Source organism: Equus przewalskii, chromosome 6 (assembly GCF_037783145.1).
Source record: "Equus przewalskii isolate Varuska chromosome 6, EquPr2, whole genome shotgun sequence".
Lineage (NCBI taxonomy): Eukaryota > Metazoa > Chordata > Mammalia > Perissodactyla > Equidae > Equus > Equus przewalskii.
In genome coordinates this window covers 73,422,246-73,446,903 of record NC_091836.1, presented here as the reverse complement: position 1 = coordinate 73,446,903, position 24,658 = coordinate 73,422,246, and the positions used below count along the sequence as shown (strand labels likewise).

General features: G+C 35.0%; 1 protein-coding gene and 2 pseudogenes across 1 annotated transcript; all 3 read left to right on the top strand.

Moving 5' to 3' along the window:
• Nucleotides 1-8,900: 8,900 nt before the first annotated feature.
• Nucleotides 8,901-9,911, top strand: LOC139084314 (olfactory receptor 52K2-like; annotated as a pseudogene).
• Nucleotides 9,912-12,847: 2,936 nt separating this feature from the next.
• On the top strand, nucleotides 12,848-13,749 carry LOC139084313 (olfactory receptor 52E1-like; annotated as a pseudogene).
• Nucleotides 13,750-22,479: 8,730 nt separating this feature from the next.
• LOC139084312 (olfactory receptor 52E4-like) lies at nucleotides 22,480-23,424 on the top strand. Its single transcript, XM_070626699.1, has one exon. It carries the CDS (start codon nucleotides 22,486-22,488, stop codon nucleotides 23,422-23,424), a length of 939 nt encoding a protein of 312 aa, XP_070482800.1. The 5' UTR covers nucleotides 22,480-22,485.
• The last annotated feature ends 1,234 nt before the right edge of the window (nucleotides 23,425-24,658 follow it).

Genomic DNA, 24,658 nt, shown 5'->3' with positions numbered 1-24,658 from the left:
TATCATTTCAAAGAACTGAGAGTTGGTTTCATTGATTTTTCTCTATCATTATTCCGTTCTCTATTTCTCTTCATTGCTCTAATTTTTATTATTTTTTTCCTTCTGATATCTTTAGGTTTAGTTTGTTTTTCTTTTCAGAGTTCCTTAAGGTGAAAATTTAGGTTCTTCTCTTTTAATGTAAGGGTTTATGGCTATACATTTTCCTCTTAGCATTGTTTTGTTGCATCTCATATGTTTGGAATATTGAGTTTCATTTCATTTTTCTTGATATTTTCTAATTGCTCTTCTGATTTCTTCCTTGACTTATTGATTGTGTTGTTTAATTTCCACGTATTTTTAGAGTTTCCGGTTTTCCTTCTTTATTGACTTCTAGTTTCATTCTATTATGATTGAAAAATATACTTTATATGATTTCAGTCTTTCTACACGTATTAAGACTTATCTTGTGCCCTAAAATATGGTCTATCGTAGAGAATGTTCCATGTGCACTTGTGAAAAGTGTATATTCTTCTATTGTTTAGTGGAACGTTCTGAATATGTCTGGTGGGTCCAATTGTTCTATCATGTTATTCATCACCTATTTCATTATTGATCCTCTGTTTGGTTGTTCAGTCTATCATTGAAAGTGGGGTATTGAAGTCGCCTATGATTATCATAGAGCTGTCTATTTCTTCCTTCAATTCAGTCAATTTTTGCTTCATATGTGTAAGAGCTCTTATATTTGGTGTATATATGTTTACAATTGGCATATCTTGCTGAAATGAGCTTTTGTCTTTAGACAATGACTCTCTCCTATAACAATTTTTTATTTAAAGTCTATTTTGCCTGATATTACTATACTATCCATGCTGTATTTTGTTTACTATTTGCATGGAAAGTCTTTTCCCATTTTTTATCTTTCAACCTATATATGTGATATAAAATGTGGAGCATCTTTGCATATATTTATTTGCAATCAGTATATCTTATTTGGTGAGGAGTCTGTTAAAGTGTTTGAACTCTGTTTTTTTCTTCTTATTATTTTTATTGTGGTAACATTGGTTTATAATATTCTATAAATTTCAGGTGTACATCATTATATATTTCAATTTATGTGTAGATTACAATATGTTCACCACCCAAAGACTGATTACAATCCATCACCACAAATATGTGCCTAATTACTCCTTTTACCTTCCTCCCTCCCATCTTCCCCTCTGATAACCACCAACCCAATCTCTGTTTCTATTTGTTTGTCGTTGTCTTTATTTTCTACACATGAGTGAGATCATATGGTATTTGTCTTTCTCCCTTTGGCTTATTTCACTTAGCATAATACCCTCAAGGTCCATGCATGCACAAATGGCCAGATTTCATCGTTTCTTAAGGCTGAGTAGTATTGTACTATATATATATACCACATCTTCTTTATCCATTTGTGCCTTGATGGGCACCTAGGTTGCTTCCAAGTCTTGGCTATTGTTTATAATGCTGCAATGAACATAGGGGGGCATGTATCTTTATGCATTCATGTTTTCATGTTATTTGGATAAATGCCCAGCAGTGGAATAGCTGGATCATATGTAGATCTACTTTTAGTTTTTTGAGAGGTTTACATACTGTTTTGCATAGTGACTGCACCAGTTTGCACTCCTACCACCAGTATATGAGGGTCCCTTCTCTCCATATTCTCTCCAACACTTATTGTTTCCTGTCTTATCAATTATAGACATTCTGACAGGAATGAGGTGATATCTCATTGCAATTTTTGCTTGAATTTCCCTAATACTTAATGATGTTGAACATCTTTTCATATGGCTGTTGGCCATCTTTATATCTTCTTTGGAGAAATGTCTGTTCAGATCATTTGCCCATTTTTAATTGGGTTAGTTTATTTGTTGTTGATATGTATGAGTTCTTTATGTATTTTGGATATTGACCCATTATCAGATATTTGGTTTGCAAATATCTTCTCCCTGTTGTTAGGTTGTCTTTTTGTTTCGTTGGTGGTTTCCTTTGCTGTGCAGAAGCGTTTTAGCTTGTGTAGTCCCATTTGTTTATTTTTTCTATTGTTTCCCTTGCCTGGTCATACATGGTACTTGAAAATATGCTACTAAGACTTATGTCAAAGAGTGTCCTGCCTATGTTTTCCTCTAGAAGTTTAATGGTTCGAGGTCTTACATTCCAGACTTTAATCCATTTTGAGTTAATTTTTGTGCGTGGTTTAAGATAATGGTCTCTTTTATTCTTTTGCATGTGGCTATCTAGTTTTCCCAACACCATTTATTGAAGAGACTTTTGCTTCTCCATTGTGTGTTCTTGGCTCCCTTGTTGAAAATTGCTGTCCATAGATGTGTGAGTTTATTTCTGGGCTCTCGATTTTGCTCCTTTGATCTCTGTGTCTGTTTTTCGCAAGTACCATGCTGTTGTGGTTACTATTGCTTTGTAGTATATTTTGAAATCAAGGAGTGTGATACCTCCAGTTTTGTTCGTTTTCCTCAGGATTTCTTTGGCTATTCAGGGTCTTTTGTTGTTCTGTATAAGTTTTAGGATTCTTTGTTCTCTCTCTCTGTGAAAAATGTTGTTGGATCTTTGATAGGGATTGCATTGGATCTGTAGATTTCTATAGGAAGGATGGATGTTTTAACTATGTTAATTCTTCTAATTCAAGAGCACATAATATCTTTCCATTTCTTTGTGTCTTCTTCAATTTCTTTCAACAATGTTTTTTCGTTTTCAGTGTACCAATCTTTCACCTCTTTGGTTAAGTTTATTCCTAAATATTTTATTCTTTTTATTGCAATTGTAAATGGGATTGTAGCCTTAATTTCCCTTTCTGATACTTCATTGTTTATGTATAGATAAACACAACTGATTTTTGTATGTTGATTTGGTATCCTGCTACTTGACCATATTCGTTTATTATTTCTAAAAGCTTTTTTAGTGGATTCTTTAGGATTTTCTATATATAAAATCATGTCATATGCAAAAAGTGACAGTTTCACTTTCTCCTTTCCTATTTGGATCCTTTTATTTCTTTTTCTTGCCTGATTGCTCTGGCTAAGACTTCTAATGCTAAGTTAAATAAAAATGGTGAAAGTGGGCATCCTTGTTTGGTTCTTGTTCTTAGAGGGATAGCTTTCAGTTTTTCTCCATTGAGTATGATATTAGCTGTGCACTTGTCATATGTGACCTTTATTATGTTGAGATACTTTCCTTTTATACCTATTTTATTCAGAATTTTTATCAAAAAAGGGATGTTGTATCTTGTCAAATGCTTTCTCTGTATCTATTAAGATGATCATGTGATTTTTATTCTTCATTTTGTTAATGTGGTATATCACATTGATAGATTTGCAGATGTCGAACAATCCCTGTATCCCTGGAATAAATCCCACTTGTTCATGGGGTATGATCTTTTTAATGTATTGTTGTATTTCATTTGCTAGTATTTTGTTGAGGATTTTTGCATCTATGTTCATCAGTGATATTGTCTTACGTTGCTTTTTTTGTGTTGTCATTGTCTGGGTTTGGTATCAGAGTAATGTTGGTTTCGTAGAATAACTTAGGAAGCTTCCTTTCCTCTTCAATTTTTTGGAAGAGTTTGAGAAAGTAGGTATTAAGTCTTCTTTGAATGTTCAATAGAATTCACCAGGGAAGTCATTTGGTCCTGGAGTTTTATTTTTTGGGAGGTTTTTACTGTTTCAATGCCCTTACTGGTGATTGGTCTATTGAAAGTCTGTATTTCTTCTTGACTCAATTTGGGAAGGTTGCTGGCCTTATAGAATGAGTCAGGAAGTATTCCCTCTCTTTCTATCTTCTGAAATGGATTGTAAAGAGTAGATATACTTTATTCCTTGTGTATCTGGTAGAATTCACCAGTAAACCAATCTCGGCCTGGTGCTTTCTGTTTGGAATATTATTAATTATTGAGACAATTTATTTAATAGATATAGGCCAACTCAGATTGCTTACTTCTTATTGTGTGAGTTTTGGGATATTGTGTCTTTCAAGGAATTGCTCCATTTCATCCAGGTAATCAAATTTATGGGAATAGAGGTATGCATAGTATTCCTTTATTATCCTTTTAATGCCCATGAGACTTACAGTGATGACCCTTCTTTCATTTCTGATATTAATAATTTGCTTCCTCTCTCTCTTTTGCTTAGTTAGCCTGGCTAGATATAAATCAATTTTATTGATCTTTCAACATAACTAGCTATCAGTTTAGTTGATTTTCTCTTAATTCTCTGTTTTCAATTTCATTTAGTTCAACTCTACTTATTTCTTTTCTCCTGCTTACTTTTGGATGGAATTGAGTATTTCCATTCCTCCACATCAGTTAGACTCTAATAAAACTCTAGCAGGTGTGGGGGACTGGCATTGGCCACCCCAAGATATGTCTCTTTGGCATGAGGATTATTTGGGGCTGGTTACTTTTAATAAACTGCAGACAGGAAGGAGGCTCTGAGGAGTGGAACTTGCTTGGCCTTTATTAGGAGACATTTACATTGTAAAGGAAATCTCCACCTGTAAAGGTGTCTCCCTCTCTGTACCATAAAGAAGGGGGGAATGACCTTATCTCTAGAAACTCTTAATCAATGCCAAAGCCAAGGACTTAAGTCTGCATTTGTTTACTGTACTTGTGTGGTAATCTCCCATGATCTGACTCCCCCTCCACTCCCAACATCCTCCTTTGTCATTAGCTGAAGATGATATTTAAGGTGAGGAGCTTCAGCCATTTTGGTGAGTTGCTCAGCTTGCCTGGGCCTCTCTCATGTATATGTGTTATAAAGTTTTGTTTAATTTTCTCCTGATATTCTGTCTCATGTGAATTTAATTCATTCTCCAGCCAGAAGAGCCCACAGTGGGTAGAGGAAATCTCTTCCTCCCCTACACAGGTTAGAGTCTCGTTAAGCAGTTTTTCCTGAAGGCGGACCTTATTAAAAAGAACAGAATTCTCTGGTGTATTTCAAAATGGCAAACATTCCCCTCTCCCTGCCAGAAGCATGAGCAGATTTTTCAGTGAGAACTTGGTGAGTTCCTGGAGGTAAAACTCACAAAAGTGTAGAGGCCCATCAACAGGTGGAGTTTATCTCACAGACTTGCCTATACTAAGCCTGCAGTAATTACTCAATTACAGTTCATGTTTTCCTGTCCTGGCACTGGTTGCCATGGAGACTTATGCTCTGGCAAATTGTGATTTTGTGTCTTCACTTATTGGTTTCTTCAATTTTGAGGGCAGCAGTTTGCTTTGTGACCTTACTTCTCTGAATGAATTTAGAAAGAATTGTTGATTTTCCACTTGGTTCAGCTTTTAATTTGTTGCTAGGCCAGAGTGTCACTTTCCAGGTTCACACATGCTGGACTAGAAAACGGAAGGCTGGATCCTGTTGTTTTAATCCACTCTGCCATTTTATGTGTTTTGACTGAGTAGTTTCAAACATTTACATTTAAAATAATTACTCATAGGGAAGAACTTACTTTTGCCACTTTGGTTATTAGTTTTCAGTATGTTTTATAACTTTTTTTGTGGTGGCAACTTCTGATCCTTTGTCATTTCCTTTTGTGCATGTTTTATAAATATTTTCTTTGTGGTTGCCGCAGGGATTAAATATAACATTCTAAAGTTGTAACAATATATTTAAGACTGAAAACAACTTTACTTCAATACATACAAGATCCCTACTCCTTCAGACCTCCATTCTCACACTTTGTTATCAATGTCGTTAATCTTTAAATATTGTGCACACATTAACATAGATTTATAATTATGTTTGTGCTTTTGTCTTTTGAATCCTGTAGAATAATAAAAATTGGAGTTATGAACCATAATTGTGATGATACTATTTTCTATGTTTGTATATGTACTTATCCTTCAGAAGAATTTTGTTTTTGCATAGATTTGAGATACTTTCTATCTTTCTTTAACTTTACCATAAATGACTCCCTTTAGCATTTCTTGTAGAGCAGGTCTAGTGGTAGTGAACTCCTTCAGCTTTTGTTTATCTGAGAATATCTTATTTTTTCCCTCATTTTGGAAGAGCAGTTTTGCCAGATATAGAATTCCTGATTTTTTTTCCAACATTTTAAATATGTCATCCCATTCTCGTCTGGCCTGCAATGTTTATGTCCCAAGTTGACATTGGAAAGAAGCTGATGTCTTTAAGGAATAAAGAATGTGTTCTGCGTCTTTTCAATTTTCTTTGGAACTGGCTCTAAGTGATTGATGCAGCATATCAAAATACTGAGAGATGGCTACATCTACAGCTATAAGCCTAATGCACAGGTAAATTAGCATCCTTGAAATAAGAAGGTTAGTATTCTAACCACGTCACCAACAATACAAACACCCTGTTTTCCCAATGATTCCATAAGGACCTTTTTGTGTCAGGTGTTATTCCTGCTTATCCTCTGAGATTACTATGTTTAAGCTGCTACATAAAGAAACTAAATGTTTAAGTTACTTCTTTGCTCTGAATCAGTTTCTCTATGAGCTAACTAAGGTTGTTATGAAACTAGAGAGGGGTATAGAGAAAGAGATAGTCTGAGTGATCTAAGTACAACTTTAAAGGACACGAGACCCTCAGACATCTTTTTATTTTCCAAATTACCTAGATCAAAGGGAGGAAATACAATCCTTTGAAACAGAAGGAATACACATTTCACCTTCCTATGGGTGAAATAAATAAAAAACTAGATTCTAAGAATCAAAGATTTTCTTTAAGGATATCATAGAATGTGAGTTATTTCTCATTTTGACAAATTTCATATTGTACGAATCTATTTAAGGAACAAAAGTATGGAAATCTCGTGACCTCCAGACTCAACCACAGATTGGCATTTTTGGGGAGATGATAGCATAGAGATCATACCATGTGTGTTTGTACAAATAAAAGTGTTTTGGAAACTGTTGTATGAATCTGTGAATGTGCACTTTCCAATTCTGCTCTTGCAATGCTCTGTGTTGTATTTGTACCTACAACACGTACTTATTGAGTACTTAATGAGTGACAGCCACTGGTCTAGAAATTGGATTATAAAATTTCCTGTCGTTTATGTGATTACACATGAGTGTGTGGAGATCCTTGTTTATCTATAGACTCTCATCTCACTTGAATCTCTTTGTAGACTGAGTCCCAACTACACTATATTTTAATTCATTACATCATGATTGTCCTTCTGATGGAACAATGTTTATGCTCCTTTCCTTTTTCTTTGTTTATGTGTGTGTGTAGTTAGATAGACAGATAGATAGATAGATGATAGATAGATAGATTTCATGTATATACCTATACACTTATATCCAAATCCCATGGGCTGAAATCATATATGCTTCACAGTCCAACCTAAGTGCCGTTTACTCAAGAAGGCTTTCCCTGACTCACTAAACTTAATTAGATTCCTTGCTATCATTTCTACATAACCCATCCTTCCCTCCCATCCAGTAATTGTCTGCTTTATAAATTACTTGCTTAAAGTTAAAATATAATCACTTGTTTAAAGCTAAATAATGAAAAAAAAAGATATTTACATTTTTCAAGCATTTTTCACTATGCCAAGTCCAGAAATGTAATTGTGAAAGCCTAGAAACTATTTCCTCAGTTAATGATATTTGGAGAACATAAACGTGCTGGCATGATTCTGGAAAGCATATGTAGAGGTAACTCTCTGTAAGTTCTTATTAGTACCTGCTATATTCATAACGATTTGTTTGAGGCATTGAAAGCAGATTCTCCTTAAAAGCTAATGGCAGTACTATGCAAGTACCAAGTACTGCCTTTATGGAAGATGGGGAAACAGAAAATTAGTAACCAAGGGTTTCTCTATGACTCATGCATTTGTGATAACTTAAGAGTCCTTTTCTTCTTTAACCCTCCTACTCCCTGCCTCATGCTCAACTACTGTATCCCAGGGATTCTCTGCCATGGAGATTTAGCTATCCATTTGAAACTATTGGAAGAAGTATTTAGAAATCTGCTTTAGTCAGTAACTTATATCTCAGACATCATTGGGTCAATTTACAAATCGAATAAGTAAATTACTGTGCATGTTTCAGACTGTGGGTTTCTGGATCAACAAGTTCAGGAGCACAGTTAGGATCCATCTGCACAGTGAAATGATGTAAATCTGAAGAAAAATGAGGATGAGAAGGTAGTGAGTGGGGTTATTGTTAAGAAGTACGTTATCCTCAACAATATCTACCTATTGGTTCAAAAGAACATAATATGTGCCTACTTAAAGGGTGCATGGTAGAAGGAAATAAACAGGAAAACAGCAACTTCAGAATATTTTATTTGTCTCTTAGTCACATATGCAGAGCGGCAAATGAAAGACTGAAGACAAAGATTGAGTTAATCTTATTTCAAAAGCTGTGCCAAAGACTTCAATATCATGTCCACACAGAGAGGGACAGAGACTATTTATTTCTATTCCCAAGTAAGGGTCATTTAAATAACTTCGTGAAATTTTCACAAGGCCTCTGCTTGATCACTTCCAGTTTTGGAAAACTCACTCACATGAGAGAAATATTGAATGCCAGCTCAAAGGAGAAACACGGTAACTGCTCAGTAAATATTAGTCGAATTAAGTACCAATATGACTACAAATGGAAGTTTTTACAGGTAATGAAGGGACACGGTAACTTAGAGGTCCCTGAGGTAATATGAAATGGTATCTGAATTAACTTTCTGTACTTCTAAACTCAGTAATTTGGTATGTTATTGCTAATTTTATTAATCTGGTTCCAGTAAATTTAATACTCCAGATTATGAGTATTTTGAATTTGAATTGTTTTTAACAAGACATCATTAATGGCCTTCCTGAAGAAAATCTCCATATTTTCAGCATCTGGTTGTGATCACCTTGACATAGCAACTTTACTTTTAGAAGTACTGATAAAAGGCAAAGGAAAAATCATCATGCCTCCTCCTAACACTTCGCGTCCCTCTCCTGTCATCTTCTTGTTGATGGGCATCTCAGGACTAGAGCACCGGCATGACTGGATCAAGACTCCATTCTGCTCAAGGTATCTGGTGGCTGTGGTGGGGAATGAGACCATACTGGCTGTGGTGAGGGCCGAGCGAAGCCTCTATGAGCCTATGCTCCTCTTTCTATGCATGCTTTCTGTCACTGACCTTGTCCGGTCCACTTCTACGCTGCCCCGCATGCTCTGTCCCTTCTGGCTCAGAGACCATGACATCACCTTTGATGCCTGGCTGGCCCAAAAGTTCTTCACTCATAGCTTACTGCTATGGAATTGGACTTCTTTTTGGCCATGGCCATTGACCATTATGCGGCCTTTTGTCATCCACTGCACCATACCACCATTCTAACTCATGTTCATATCACTATAATGGGTATTGTTATTAGCAATTATTATTACTAATTACTATTTAATATTACTAATTATATTTACTCTTACTAATTACTATTACTAATTATTATTGGTGATTCAGGGTGTGGCGTTCTTTGCTCCACACTCTATCCTGCTCAAATTGCTGTCACATCAAAACATGAATTACTGCCCACATCTGCTGTGAGTTCATAGTTGTGGTGAAGGTGGTGTATATGGACACCAAGGGTTATCCTCTCAGTATGGCTTCTATCATTGCCTCATGTGATGCCATTTCAGGGCTGTATCCTACAGCTTCATACTTCGTTCTGTATTCCGCCTGCCATCCCGAGAACCTAGCATTAAGGCTTTGGACATGTGTGGATCTCATTTCTTTGTCATTTTTGTCTTTTCTTTCACAACTAGTTTTTCCATTTTCATTCACTGTTTTGGGAAAAGTGTGCATGCACATATCCATATTTTTCTTGCAAATATGTGCCTTTTGGTGCCCACTTCACTCAACCCCATTGTGTACAGAGTAAGGACCAAAAAAATTCTTGAACATGTTCTTAGGACACTAATGGTCAGAGTTTCTTGATTTCAGTTAGATCAATAAAAGCGATGGTTCAGAAACAAATGGGAGAACAAAAGACAGTAAGGAAAGGAACTGGCTGTTCATCCTCCCACAAGCTGAATTGCGTTTATCACCTGAAAGGTCTTTTATTTACTAGATGTCTATAAATTCCAAAAATTTTAATTCAATGAATTATTTCTGCTTTTTCATTTATTAAATATTAGGGAACAGATTAATCTCCTCCTGTGTATCTTTCTTTTGGAGAATAATTATAAATAGAGAGTGAATAGTAAGGGAACTGGAAGAATGATAAGTAAACAATTTACAGAAGAAAATAGAGTTTTCTAGAGAACTAAATTTATGGACAGTATATACCCGGCTATTTGAAACAACTTGATCCATGTATGGGGCTATGATTTTATAGAATAGGTGGTGACTATTGTACTTGTTCTTTAGTTGAATCAAACTGGAGAATGATTGTTTATCCAGTTAAAGGAGTAGGATTAGTAATACATAGATGTTTATAATTAGTATTAAGCAATTTCTTAAAGAACAAAGAAAAAAACAAACATGAAGTAGTGTGAAGGCTCCAATTTAGCGTTATAGGTGTTCCATTTTCTAGAGAAATTTTCATAGAGGTGGACTGTTTCATAAGATAAACCAATATCCTGGAGTCTAATGACTGCTAAAATTAAGGTCACAAAGTCCTATTTTTGTAATTAGCTGTCACTATAGTCAAATTACTAGGTTACTATGTGCATTGTCTACCTCATTCCAGGCTTCCACATGCCTTAAGTCTGTCTCGTTCATTAGGTGACTTGGAACCCAGTATTAAGGCATAAGATCTGAAACTTCTTATTAGCAACAACGTTAAAATAGTCCTATTTATTGCCTCAGTACCAAGGACTTACTTCCTCCTTTAGTTCATTGTCATTACTTTTCACCTGGTTATCCATTTCTCATTATTTAAAAAAAATAACCTAAAATCTGTGGACCTTTTTATCCTTTGAATCTGTAAAAATAGTGGTTTGAAACTTGTCCTCTGAACCTTTTCCCCACTCCTTGCTTATTAACCTTAGGAACTCACACCCACAGTTAAACACACAAAGATTAACATCTCCAGAATCCTCAACACTGAGTTTGTAATTCAAATATGGGGAGAATGTACAGTTGTCTATTCAAGAAGGAGAAATAGTTGGGCATCTTTTCCTTGATTTCTTAATAGATGTCTAACTGAACATGTATTCCTACCTTGGTATAATTTAGACTGCATGAGATTTTTCCATATAGTACAATCTCTTGTTGGTTAGGGAACCAGGCTTTGGAGTTAGACTGCCCAAGTTCAAGTCCAGTATTCTTTGCATGGCTATCTTTACTCCTATTTAATTCTACTTCACCTCAATTTCTGATATTTAAAAGTGAATAATAGAACCTACCTCATATAGTTGTGTTATCATTATATAACTGTGTGATGATTAAATGAAATATGAAAGCAGATCAATATAGTGCTGCAGACAAAATACAATAAGCATTAATTGAATATGCAGACTGGAAAAGAGGTAAGATCCAAAGTAGAAGTGCAAGTATTATTTTCACACTGGAGTAAAAACACTTGTACAACTAAGTAAGAGAAGGGTGAAAAGGTTCAGAATATCACTTGCATAATCACCTTAATTTCCTAGGGAGACAATAGAAAGTGCTCAAAGTTAAAGAAGAAATGTACAAATAAGATGCACTCTGTGAAAAACGAAGTTTAACGTATTTACAGAAGCAAATAGGAAATGAAACCAGTCAAAGGACACCAGAAAGGATTTTCATGCAGCTTTAGATGTCCCACCTGAAAAGGTTTCAATTGGCATAATTCTGTAACTTTTCTTTATAACTCTCATGACCAAAGCTATTGGAAGAGAAAGATCTAACTGTGGAGAAAATAGCAGAGGATGAGCAGCCAAGAACATCAGTTGAAGCCTACCAGAAATGTATAGTCAGGTCTTTTTGTCATATGACGTAAAACAGAAGTGATGCTAATGATGCGTAAATACTAGATTTACTTTATTTTAATGCAGTTTGGCGTTATTTTGCTTTAGTATTGTATTGAATTCTTTCTATACAAGTATTAAAATTATCTCCCACCCACACCTTAATGGTGAAACTTTAACACTGCATAAAATATTCAAATGTAAGTTCTTTACATGTAACTAAAGTCAACCTTCGGTTGCCACTGCTACTGCTGCTATAAACCAAACCTCTTACGAGTTCTTCATTATCTCTCCTGCTGTTTCCAATAGTCAATTGTAAAATATAATGGTGAGGCCATCTCCCCTATATCAATTCTATTCACCATGAATCTGGATTTCCTGTATTTAATACAGGTTACCCTAATTACAATGATGTTGTTTCTGATGAAAAAGATCCAGGAGATGACTTAGTGGCTTTATTCAGTAGGTTTGGTACTTTTAAAAGGGTTTTGTGCAAATTCTCCATGGGCTGTAGCAATTGACTATGAGATGGCTGCTGCCTGGGATAAAAAGGTAAACGTACTTGTTAAAGTCCCAGAGAAGACATATATTTTATTATTAATTTAATTCCTAAGCTCATAGAACTTCCTTAAGAAGAGTAACAACATATGATTCATCTCCATATACCAAATATCTAGCCATTTGCCTGATATTCTATTAGTCCTTCATAAAAAGTTTATTTAATTATGTTATAGAAATGAATGAAAATAAATGTAATAAATATGATTAGCTGGATTGAAATCAAATGAAAACAATATATTCTTCAGTTTTCAAAAATGTAATGCAGTTATGTCATGGTAGGCTTGGTGTTTAGAAAAGATTAAACATATTTTTCTGTAATTCTCTAGAAAATTAATAACGTTGGACAAGAAGAGCTGGAGCCTCTCACTGAATGAATCATCTAGCCTACAATATGTGCAGCTGCAAAAGTACCAGAGAAGCATGGTCCCTCGTAATGATGCACAGTTCCATCCCTGCTTTTTCCTCCTGATGGGAATTCCAGGGCTAGAAAATGTGCATATGTGGATTACTTTTCCATTTTGTGTTGTATATTGGACCACCCTATTGGGAAATATTACAATTCTTTTTGTAATTCAAACTGAACATCATCTCCATCTTCCCATGTTCTACTTCCTGGACATTCTGTCATCTACTGACCTTGGCCTGTCCACATCCACCATTTCTAAGATGCTTGGCATCTTCTGGTCCAACCTGAGAGAAACCACTTTTGAAGCCTGCCTCATTGGGATCTTCTTCATCCACTTATGCACTAGTCAACTATTCTTGTGGTCATGGTCTATGATCGCTATCTGGTCATCTCTAACTCTCTTTGCTACACATTGGTGCTGATGAACAAGGCGGTATCAGTTATAGCATCCTCCTGAGATCCTTAGCCAGTGAAATGCTCTTCGTTCTGCTCATCCTCAGGTTACCCTTCTGTGGGCACCAAATCATCTCCCAAACTTCTTGTAAGCACATGGGCATTGCCTGCCTGTCCTGTGCTATCAAGGTTAACATCATCTATGGCTTGGTGTTTGACATCATAGCCATTATCATCCTATATGCAGATTCTCCATACTGTCTTCCGCCTACCTTCCAGGGATGCTCAACTGAAGTCACTCAGCACTTGTGGCTACCATGTCAGTGTCATATTGGCTTTCTATACTCCAAAATTTTTCTCCTTCATGACCTATTGGTTTGGCCAACATTTTCCTCAATACATCCACATTCTTCTTGCCAACTTTTAAGCTGTCATCCCACCTGCTTTCAGCCCTGTTATCTATGGGATCAAAATTAAGCAGATGAGAGAAAGCATCATTAGAACTCTCAGAAATAAATTATGAAATTTGATCTTCAAAGATTGCAAGGCTTGAGTAGGAGTAAATTGAACTTATTCTCTACTCTCAAAATCGCAATAACAATGTCGGGGGAAGATGGTATATTATATGCAGATTTATAGTCTTTCATTCATCTTAGAAAAATTAAACCAGAATAAACAATAGTAAATATTTAATAAAGCATAGTTCTAGCCACCCATTACAAAAGTCAAAAATTATATGACAAATGAAAAAAAATCACAGGAAAAAGCACAAGAAGTTTAAAAAATGGACTAGCATAATAATAATAGTAGAAAAATAGACAAATATTGTGAACCAGTGTTTTCATAAGTTGCAAGTATTAGCTCTTTAAATTTTTATAACTACGATAACGAATAGTTACTACTTATTATTCCATTTCCATAGCTGAGGAAACTGAGACAATAATAATATGACATATTAACAATATTATTTTGGGACAAGTAGCATTTTCTTAGTTGGAATAGAATCCCTCTTATTTCTCAGCAGAGTAAAAGAAATATTCAACATGAACATATTAATAAACTATAGAACAAAACTAAGGACATAAGTTTTACGTGTAAATAAAGACAAAACACCACTAGTAAGAAACATTGGTTGCTTATATAGCATACGAATGGGAAGAAACACCCCAAAACTCCATGTGATTTAAGAGTCATATTAACACTGTGAAACAGAGGTAATATGCCCACTAATGGAATCTGATATTTCTTACACCTTTCAATGTTCTGGGAGCTACATTTGGTTCTTCAGTTAATTCACATTTTATAATAAGTAAGTAGAGATTCAGAAGTTAAGTAACTTACACATAGTCACACAACTATGATGTAACACAGAATTTTAATTGAGTTATTTAGTTTTAGGGCAGTTTCCTTACCTCTCTGCTATGATTTAATATAGAAACAGATTATGATGCAGGTGATCAAAGTTTAAGAAAACATTTAGGTGTCAACATGTTATTATACAAATTAAAATGGAATTACTTACATAAAGCAGTGAGTATAACTACTAATTCAGAAATGTGAATGAATGATTAGAATATATATGTATATATAGTATATACGTGTACTATATATATACTATATATATACCTCAAATATGACCAGACCATGAATAAAATAATTAGAGAAAATTAATGGATATAAAGGATGGAAAGGAAGATGAACCACACAAAAATACCAGTATGCTCAACAGACAAAATGCAAAGGTATTCCTGGCTTCCTAGATGCAAGTTTGGACAAAGACATTTCACAGTGCTTGACTCAAGCTCTCAGATGCTCTCACTCCCTGAAGACACCGACCAGGATGTCTTTCTCAGGGGAGCTACAGCCTTCGCATACAGTATTCCTCTTGAGGCACCCTGTGCGAGATGCCAGCCTGATGCTGCAAGAAGAGGCAGAATGTTGTCCTTGAGGAAGTAGCACATGTCATATTTTATACTTGTGGGAGTCTCCCACAAAAAGGCTCATACAAGTGGGGGCAGCTCGGCACAGTGGACAGTGAGGAGAGCTTCTGGATGTCACATCAGGTAGTACCACTTACAGATTTGTCACTGATGAAAGTGCCAGGCTCATTTATTCCAGCTACCCCCATAGAGAGGGAGCACCCAGACACTGTATGGTGCAGTTTCACCATAGATATGAGCCTGGGTGAGTGATCAGAGTCCAGAACCATGGACATCCCAGTGATAGTCAGTAGAGTGACCTTTTTGAAATAGTTTCTGTATCTTATTAGTTGCAAGGGCTTGGAGATGACCTTTGCACTCTGAGCTGCAAAACAAGGATGTCAATGCTTGTTCCATTTGTGTATTAACCAGTGTTCAATGATCAGATTCTGTAAAGGTGACAATGTTTTTCACAGTTTGAGTGATAAAAAAATGAGAATTTGAGGTACATAGTCTCATTGTATTCTGATTGCGTTGAATCTAATCTACAAATTCCATGTTTCAGAATAAAACTCAAGAAATTTGTATATTTAGCTCAGGAAGAAAATCGTTCCATAAATGGGTATCAATGAAGGAGTCCTAAAACTTTCACCACTTCTTCCCTATACAATAATGTGTGCCTGGGACACTATGAAGATACTTTAAAACACAGTTCCTAATTTAATTAGATTAGAGTCTTAACTTTCACTTTAGACTGAATGGTGGGGACTCCGTTACACGGCCCCTTCTGGGTTCTTATTTATGATATTAATAAGCAGTTATGTTTTATCTAGAAAAATAAACATTAGCACAAAGACTCATACCTGTGGATAATAAAAATGGCAAATTATTCCAGTTAATGTACTAGGGATCTAGTGTCAACACATTTTATTAGGCACCGCGTATGCAGCACCTTATTTTATTAGCTTCTAAAGCCATACGAAGTAGATACTATGATTATCTTAGTCTCTACAGATAAATAAAATAAAGCTCAGGAAATGATTTTCTTAAGGTCATTAGTAAGGGGGAGAGTGAAGACATAAATATGTTTGCCTGAGTTGAAAGAGTTGCCCCTGAACACCAAACTACTGATTCTTAATCAGCGACAATAGGGAGATGGGTTCTGATAATGGACAGAAACAGGTCATGGGTGAATTTGACACTGAGTAGACATTGCTTGGCAAGAACAGTCTAGTAAGTGGATCTATCTGCTAGCCAAGATCTGAAACTATGTAAATCATGAGGCTTTCAATTAAATCCGTACCTTTACAACTTTTGAGAAAGGGTGGGGCTGAGAGTACTGGTTCATCTGTAAGGCTAACATCTATCAATGGATAGTGAATGTCAGGAGTACTCTGTTGAGAACTTTTGGCACTGAACCTATCTAAGCTCAATAAAAAATAATATAATGATGTGTTCTTGGTGTCTGCTTTAAACATTAGATGTAGGTTGTGGTTATTGCTTTATACAACAAATATCTATAATGCTGAATTAGAGCTACTATAATGAAAATATTGAAACAGATTAATGTCCCATAATGGTGGTAAAACCACAGATACAAGGAGAGGATTGACTTTTCTTCTGGATGTGACAAGAGAAGCTTTGACCAAGGGGTTTCCAAAGACTAAACTTCTCCACATTTATGACACTCTTGGATTATAGTTTAAATCATTGAAATGTCCTTTTACATAGAAGTAATGCCTGTGAGTTTCTAATGAGGATCTACTTATCAGATGCTATCATCAGCACAATAGGAAATGGAATTGAAATATGGTCTTAGAGAAAGTCTGGTTATATTTTTTTACAATTTAACGCTAAGACATTTTCCTAGCCAAAAATAGCTCCCTCAGATTCACTTGCCTTTACTTTGTGTACTTCCCAAAAAGTCAGCATGTTTTCACTGCTCTAGTCACCAAGACCCACTCCAATCCTCAGGGTTTTCTTTCCTTCTTCCAGTCTCACCTCTTCCTCACCCTGAGACCGCCCCAAACCCCCACTAATTCTAGATATGGTGATTTATGTTCTAAACTCTCAACTTCTTTCTTCTTATTCTTGAAGAACGTATACATTTCTTTTTTGTTTTAGCATCTGACTCTAAACACTACATGGAGTCATACAGGAAGAAATTATTTTAAAAAACATGAATATTGTACTAACTGTGTAAAGTTACTTTCATAATTTTCCTGGGTCTAAAGGCTTTTAATAACTGTACAGTTTTGAATACAAGATTATTTTTTCTTTTTACTTTATAATTACTTCCTACTTCTATATTTACTGTAGCAAAAGCACTATTGCCCAAAGGAAATTTAGTACTATGGAGAGAGACACATGTGCAAATTCTAATGGTACAACTTATGTTTATGAGTTATCTGAGACAAATTCCTTAAACTGTCTTGACCTTAGCTTTGCTTGCCTGTAAATCTAGTATGATAATAGTGGCTCCCATACAGAGTTGTTTTGAAATTTGAGTGAGAATACTTATGAAGCATTCAGTGTACTCATTGATAAACACTATTTTCTTTGATTGACCTTCTGCTTGCATACAGAATCATCCCCATAAATTAGAAAAATAGCTATGCACATATCTGAATTACAGAAAAATATACATCCTGAAGGCCATCTCAGTTGGCACATTCTCAGCTGATTAGGGCTCTGGCTTCCTGAATTACGTTTTGAATTTTAATAATAGAGTAATGTGAAATTTGGTTGAATGAGTTGAAGAATATGTTTGAGAAATTTTAGGTGGACATAAAAACACTGTCCTACTGGCAAAATATATGACAAATTTAAGAAATCTCTGAGAGAGTGGTAGAGCACATCCTCGGATACAATGCTGGCATGCTGTGTGACTGTGTACCCTCCGTTGACTTTGTCATTATTCAGAGTCATTTCAATCACCAATGAACGTGTTGCCGACAATCAAGAATATACCACGGTCAGCATTTGGCTTAAAAGCTGGTGAGTATGAATAAGAAGGAAAGTCTCAGGAATAAAAGCTAAATCCCATCCAACACAGAAATTATTACAGGATATTTAAAACTTCAGTAAGTTGTTTATTTTATTTCATGCTCTTTTAGTGTGATTGTAAAATATTATAATTAGGTTTAGAAATTTTAGCTTTCTGTATTAATTGAGTGGGGTAAATTAACATTCTATTCCAGTATAATATTTTCTCTCTAAAATAAGCTCCTAAATCGAATATTTTATTAAAATAAATGATATTTTACTTTAGATTGCAAAATATTAAAGATGACACTTATTTTTACTAAATTTATATTTTACGCAATTTCATTGTGGAACATTGCAAACATATACAGACTAAACTGAGGTGCATAATGCTTCCATCATTCAATTTCAACAACCATAAACATTATATTGTCTCCAGGCTCAGATTTGATTTTTAAGGCAAAATTTGCATATGTTTAAATGCATGAACCTTATCTGCACATTTTTGACAAATGTGCATACTTATGCATTCTACACTCATATAAAGAGCTGGATTTTTTTTCTATCATCTCAAAAAACCCTCTTATGTTCCTTTCTAGTCATCCCAGACCATTCTCAACCCCTGGGCAACCACTGAATAGGTATTTTCAGCACCTGTTTTCCCTGTATGCTCTAGAACTTCTTGTAAATGACATTATCTGGTTGGTACTCTTTAGTAACTAGTAACAATCAATAGCTCAGTATAATGATTTTTGATGTATTTATGCTGTTGCACGTATAAGCGATCAATCCATCTTTATGGTTGAATAAAATTTCAGCATGTAAACATTCCAAAATCGATGTGTCTATTCACTTGTTTATGAGTATTTGTAGTTTTTCCACTTTGGGGCAGTTTTGGATAAAGCTACTATGAACATTCTTTTACAAGTCCTTGTGTGAACATGTGCTTTCACGTCTCGAGTAAGCGTCCAGGAGTTTAATTGTCGCGGGTACTTTAGGAGAGTCTGTTGCTCCTCATCCTTGCCAAAATTTAGTCTTGTCATGCTTTGATATTTGGCCATTCTAGTGGATGTGTAGCAGCATGTCATAATAGTTTTAATGTACAGTTCCTAATGCTTAATGATTTTGAGAATTTTAATGTCATTTAATATTTTCTTTTGCCAAGTATATATATATATATGTATGTATGTTCTTGACACAAATTCTTTTTCAGAAATAAGGGATTATGAATATTTTCTTCCGTCTATGCCCTCTAAGTTCACTTTCTTAACAGTAAATTTTAAAATTTGATAACATACAGCAAACTACTTTTTATGGTTACTGCTTTTTCTGTTCTCTCTAAGAAGCCATTACAAGATCACCTCATTTTATGGTGCTTCACTTCATTGCATTTTGTGGATATTGCATGTTTTTACAAATTGAAGCTTTGTGACAACTCTGCATCGAATATATCTATCAGCACTATTTTTCCAACACTTTGTGTCTCTGTGTCACATTTTGGTAATGCTCACAGTATTTTACACTTTGTCATTATTATTATATTTGTTATGGTGACCCATTATCAGTGATCACACAGATTATAACTTGCTGAGGGCTCAGATAATGATTAGTATTTTCTAGACATAAAGTATTTTATTGCTTATCTATTTGTATGTGTGTGTGTGTGTGTGAGGAAGATTAGCCCTGAGCTAACATCTGTTGCCAAACCGCCTCTTTTTGCTTGAGAAAGGTTGTTGCTGAGCTAACATCTTGGCCAATATTCCTCTGTTTTATGTGGGATGCTGCCACAATGTGGCCTGATGAGGAGGGCTGGGTCTGCACCCAGGATCTGAACCTGTGAACCTGGGACCGCTTAAGAGGAGGATGGAAATTTAACCACTACCCCACCAAGCCAGCCCCAGAAATAAAGTATTTTTAAATTAAGGTATGTACATTGTTCTTTAGGCATAATGCTATTGCACACTTAATACAGTATAGTGTAAACACAACTTTTATATGCACTAGGAAACCAAGAAATTCATGTGACATCCTTTATTGTCATATTCGCAGTGGTCTGGAACCAAACTAGCATTATCTTTGAAGAATGCCTGTACTTTCCACTGGGTTGTAAAAATATTCTCCTTCTTTTGATTTTGTAAATGTTAGAATTTGAGCTTTTTTAAATATCGAGTCTATTTTAGAAACGTAATTAATATTTGTATGTGTTGTCAAGTTGGAATCAAGGTTCTTTTTCTCATAAGTACTTGCAGTTGCACCAGTGTCATTGGTAAAAACGACTCTGCTGTCCTCATTGAACTACTATATTAGTCACTTTATAAAATTTAAGTGAACATGCAAAATGTGTCTATTTGTTCTTTCTATTATACTTTCTTACCTATTTCTCTAATATTGTGCAAATGCCACACTATCTCGATTACTACAGTTTTATAAGTCTGAAGTCCTTTAATATAAGTCTTCTGCTTATTTTATACTTTTTTCCAATGAATTTGGGGTATTCCTATAATTATTTTAGAATAAGCTTAAATTTCTTGGCATTGGTTGTTATAAATTTATTCATCAATTTCGGAAGAATTGACATCAATATATTTCAGTCTTCCAAGCCATGCATATGTTATATACTGTTTAAATTATTTCAGATCTTAATTTCTGTCATGTTTTACAATTTTAAGTGCTTATTGCTAAGAACTCCATGTTTCTGATGCCATTGTAAGTGGTATTGTGAAATTTTACAAAATCTTAATGTAAAATTTCAGTTTCCAATCATTTCCTAATAGTGTATAGAAAATTATTGATTCTTGTATCTGAGTAGTTAATAAGCTAAATGGTTGCTTATGAATTCTTTGATTTTTATGTAAATGTTCATGTCACTTATGAACAGGAAAGTTTACATCTTTCATTCCAATCTTGATTTCTTCTTATTTCTTTTTTGTGACATATTGACCTCTTAGAGCCTGCAGTAAAATATTAAATATAATTGATAGTAGTTGATATTTTTGCCTTATTTTCAATCCTAGTGACAAGTCTTTCAGTATTTCATCATTCAGTATGATATTAGCTGAAGATTTTTCATAGATTCCTTTAACCAAATTGAACTTTTATTGTTTGTCTAGATGCTGAAAGGTTTTTTTTAAATATCATACATGGATGCTGAGTATAATGAATGGTTTTTCTCCCTCTGTTAATATTGTCGTGTTTTTTGTGTTACGTCAAGAATCACAAATTTTTTTTAGTGTGAAAGTAGAAAAATTCTAATAATGGCTTCATGAACCACAGCATAAAAGCACAGTTTTATTAAAAGATAAATATAAACACAGTCTTATTAAAGCAAATAAAGGGAAAAGTAACACCTAGAGAGAGGGGACTATGACAAGCAGATAAGCCTCATACAAGGGTATCTTCTCAACCATCATATCCAAAGTTTCTTCCTATTCCAGTTCCTCACTCTTTTTTTCATAAAATTTTTGGGAGTGTTCTCTTATGTATCTAATCAACTAAGTAACCAAGATAACTTGAAAATGTTACACAAGTTCTGTTTACTGGAAGTGTTCAGTTGATAGTAGCATATAGAAATGAGCATTTCACAAAAGAATGAGCTAAAGATGATCATGAATCACTCTACCACGCTACCACTAGAAAAGACTGTTTCTAACTTCCACAATCCCCATGGATTACTAAATAGAATAAGCAATAATTTAATATCTCTGATAGTTAATTGTCCTTGATGGAGTTCAGGGTAGGCTGCCCCAAAATACGTCACTTTGGCACATTGATTATTTTAAAATAAAGTTACTTAAGAAACAAGGCAAGAAGGACACTCTTACCCTCCTCTGTCCCCCTGAAAAAACGAAATCAATCTCCCACGTGAAAGGTACCCTGTTTATGCCAGGAGGTAAAAATACATCCTTTTCGCCAGAGACAGATAATTATGGGCCAAGAAGGCTGTAAAACCAAAACTTGTTACTTCGATGCTAAGTTACTACCCCACACCCAAGCTTCTTTGCCTTGTCAATTCTTCACAAATTGATTGTTTTTTTTGTCTAAAAGATATAAAAGCTGCCTACTTTGGTCATTTATTTGACTCTTTTATTTCTATGAGCTCCCATATGCATGCAATTAAATTTAGTTTTCTCCTGTTAATCTGTTTTGTGTCAATTTAATTATTAGGCCAACCAAACAACCTAGAAAGGAAGAAATGTTTTCTTCCCCCAAATCCTCAAATTCCCTTCCATTATGTTCTCAATAGTTTAATTGGTATGCTATTACATATAGTGATATCCAACCACCATATATTCCCTTTTGTCTCCCTAGAAATACTGAAGAAGGCTGTAGAGTATTTTCCAAGAGTTCTCAGAAGGATGTCCTCTGTCAATGACACTGCCTCATATCCCTCTGCCTTCCTTCTGCTGGGTATACCTGGTCTGGAGGCTTTCCATATGTGGATTGCCTTCCCTTTCTTTGTTGTTTATCTGATAGCACTTGTAGGGTATGCCACAATCTTGTTTGTGATCAAGACTGAGCATACTCTTCATCAACCCATGTTCTACTTTCTGGCTCTTCTCTCTTTTATTGATCTAGGTCTCTCCACTTCTACCATCCCCAAAATGCTGGCCATCTTCTGGTTCAACTTCAGGGAGATAAGCTTTGAAGGCTGCCTCATTCAAATGTTCTTTATCCACACATTTACTGGTATGGAATCTGTTGTACTCCTGGCCATGGCAATTGACCGCTTTGTCGCCATCTGTTATCCCCTGAAATATACCACTATTCTCACCAACAAAATGGTAGCTATTATGGCCTCTGTTGTAGTGGGCAGGCCAGTTCTTCTTGTCATCCCATTTTGCCCTCTTCTCAAACGATTGCCCTTCTGTGGACACTACGTTATCCCTCATACCTACTGTGAACATATGGGAATTGCCCGTCTTGCCTGTGCTGGCATAACTGTCAATATGATCTATGGCTTATTCACCACTGCTGCCTTGATCTTTGACTTGATCCTTATTGCCCTCTCCTATGTTCAGATCTTACGAGCTGTTTTCCAGCTTCCTTCCAAGGATGCCAGACTCAAAGCACTTAATACCTGTGGTTCACATGTCTGTGTCATCTTAGCCTTTTACACACCAGCATTTTTCTCCTTTATGACCCATCGATTTGGTAGAAATGTTCCTCACTACATTCACATACTCCTGGCCAATTTGTATGTGGTGGTTCCTCCATGTTTTAATCCAGTCATTTATGGAGTCAGGACAAAGCAAATTCAGATCCAAGTTATAAGAATGTTTGTAAAGAAAGAGTGACTCAAATGTATTCAGAAGTTGATAAATTCTCAGGCTAACCTTCAACTTGTATATCTCTCAGGGTGTCCAAAATTGAGACTATGTAAAGGCCACTCAGTCATTACTTCAGCCTTTTTTAGAGTCTCCTAAATACACATTCAGTAGTTCCTGTATATAATTATGTAATTTAACTTTCAATGAATTATATTCCTTTTTTTCATTGAAAGTAGAGAAGATTGTAGGGCCAAGTAGAAGATCTAACGAGATTTTTGAACGTGTGGGGACAATGATGTTCTTGATGTCAGTAGCAAAATTTATGTACATGTTTGATAAAAATGAAGATTCTGGTGGCATGCAGTTCTTTAGGTTTTGGTCTATGAATCAATATTTTGGAATCTGTCTTTCAACTACTTATTTTTCTACCAACAATACTTTCATCTAGATGATTTCTTAATTTCACTCAGAGAGTTATTGTGATCTGAATGTTATTTATCCCTTAATTCTGTCTCTGAAAGAGTCAAACCCATTCTATATTGCCAGCTCTACAATACTATCAAAAGCAGAAAAAGGAATGAATATAAAATTAGTTACCAAATTCCTGTATAAACTCAGTTTCAAAAAAATTGCCAAAAATTATGCAAATTGAATTCAATGATGTATAACAAGATCATATATCATGACCAAGTAGCACTTATCTCAGAAACTCGAATAATTTTTGCATTTGAAAATTAATCAATGTATTTCACCGTACTTTCATAAGAAAAGAAAAATACATATGATCATGTTAATAAATGCTGAAAAAGCATTTGACAAACCCCATCATGAATTTCTGATGAAAATTTCATAAAACTTGCAAGTGAAGGGAACTTCTCTAACTGGCTGGTGGAAATCTATTAAAAGAGACTTATAGGTTACATAACACTTGATGAAAGACTGAGTCTTTTCCCTCTACTATCAGAAAAAATGCAAGAATGTCTGCTCTGATCACGTCTATTCTCTATTGTACTGGGGATTCTAGCCAATGCATTAAGACAAATAAAAGGAAATGAAAATCATTGATATTGTTAAAAGAAATTAAACTCAATTTACTAATGACATGACTTTTCTATGTAGATAAATGTTATGTAACCTACTAAAAGCTACTAGAAGTAAGATGTGACTTTAGCAAGTTAGAAATTTCAGGGTCACTGTACAAACAGTTGGATTTCTCATACTAATGACATTTCATTAGAAAATGAAATAAAAATATCATCTA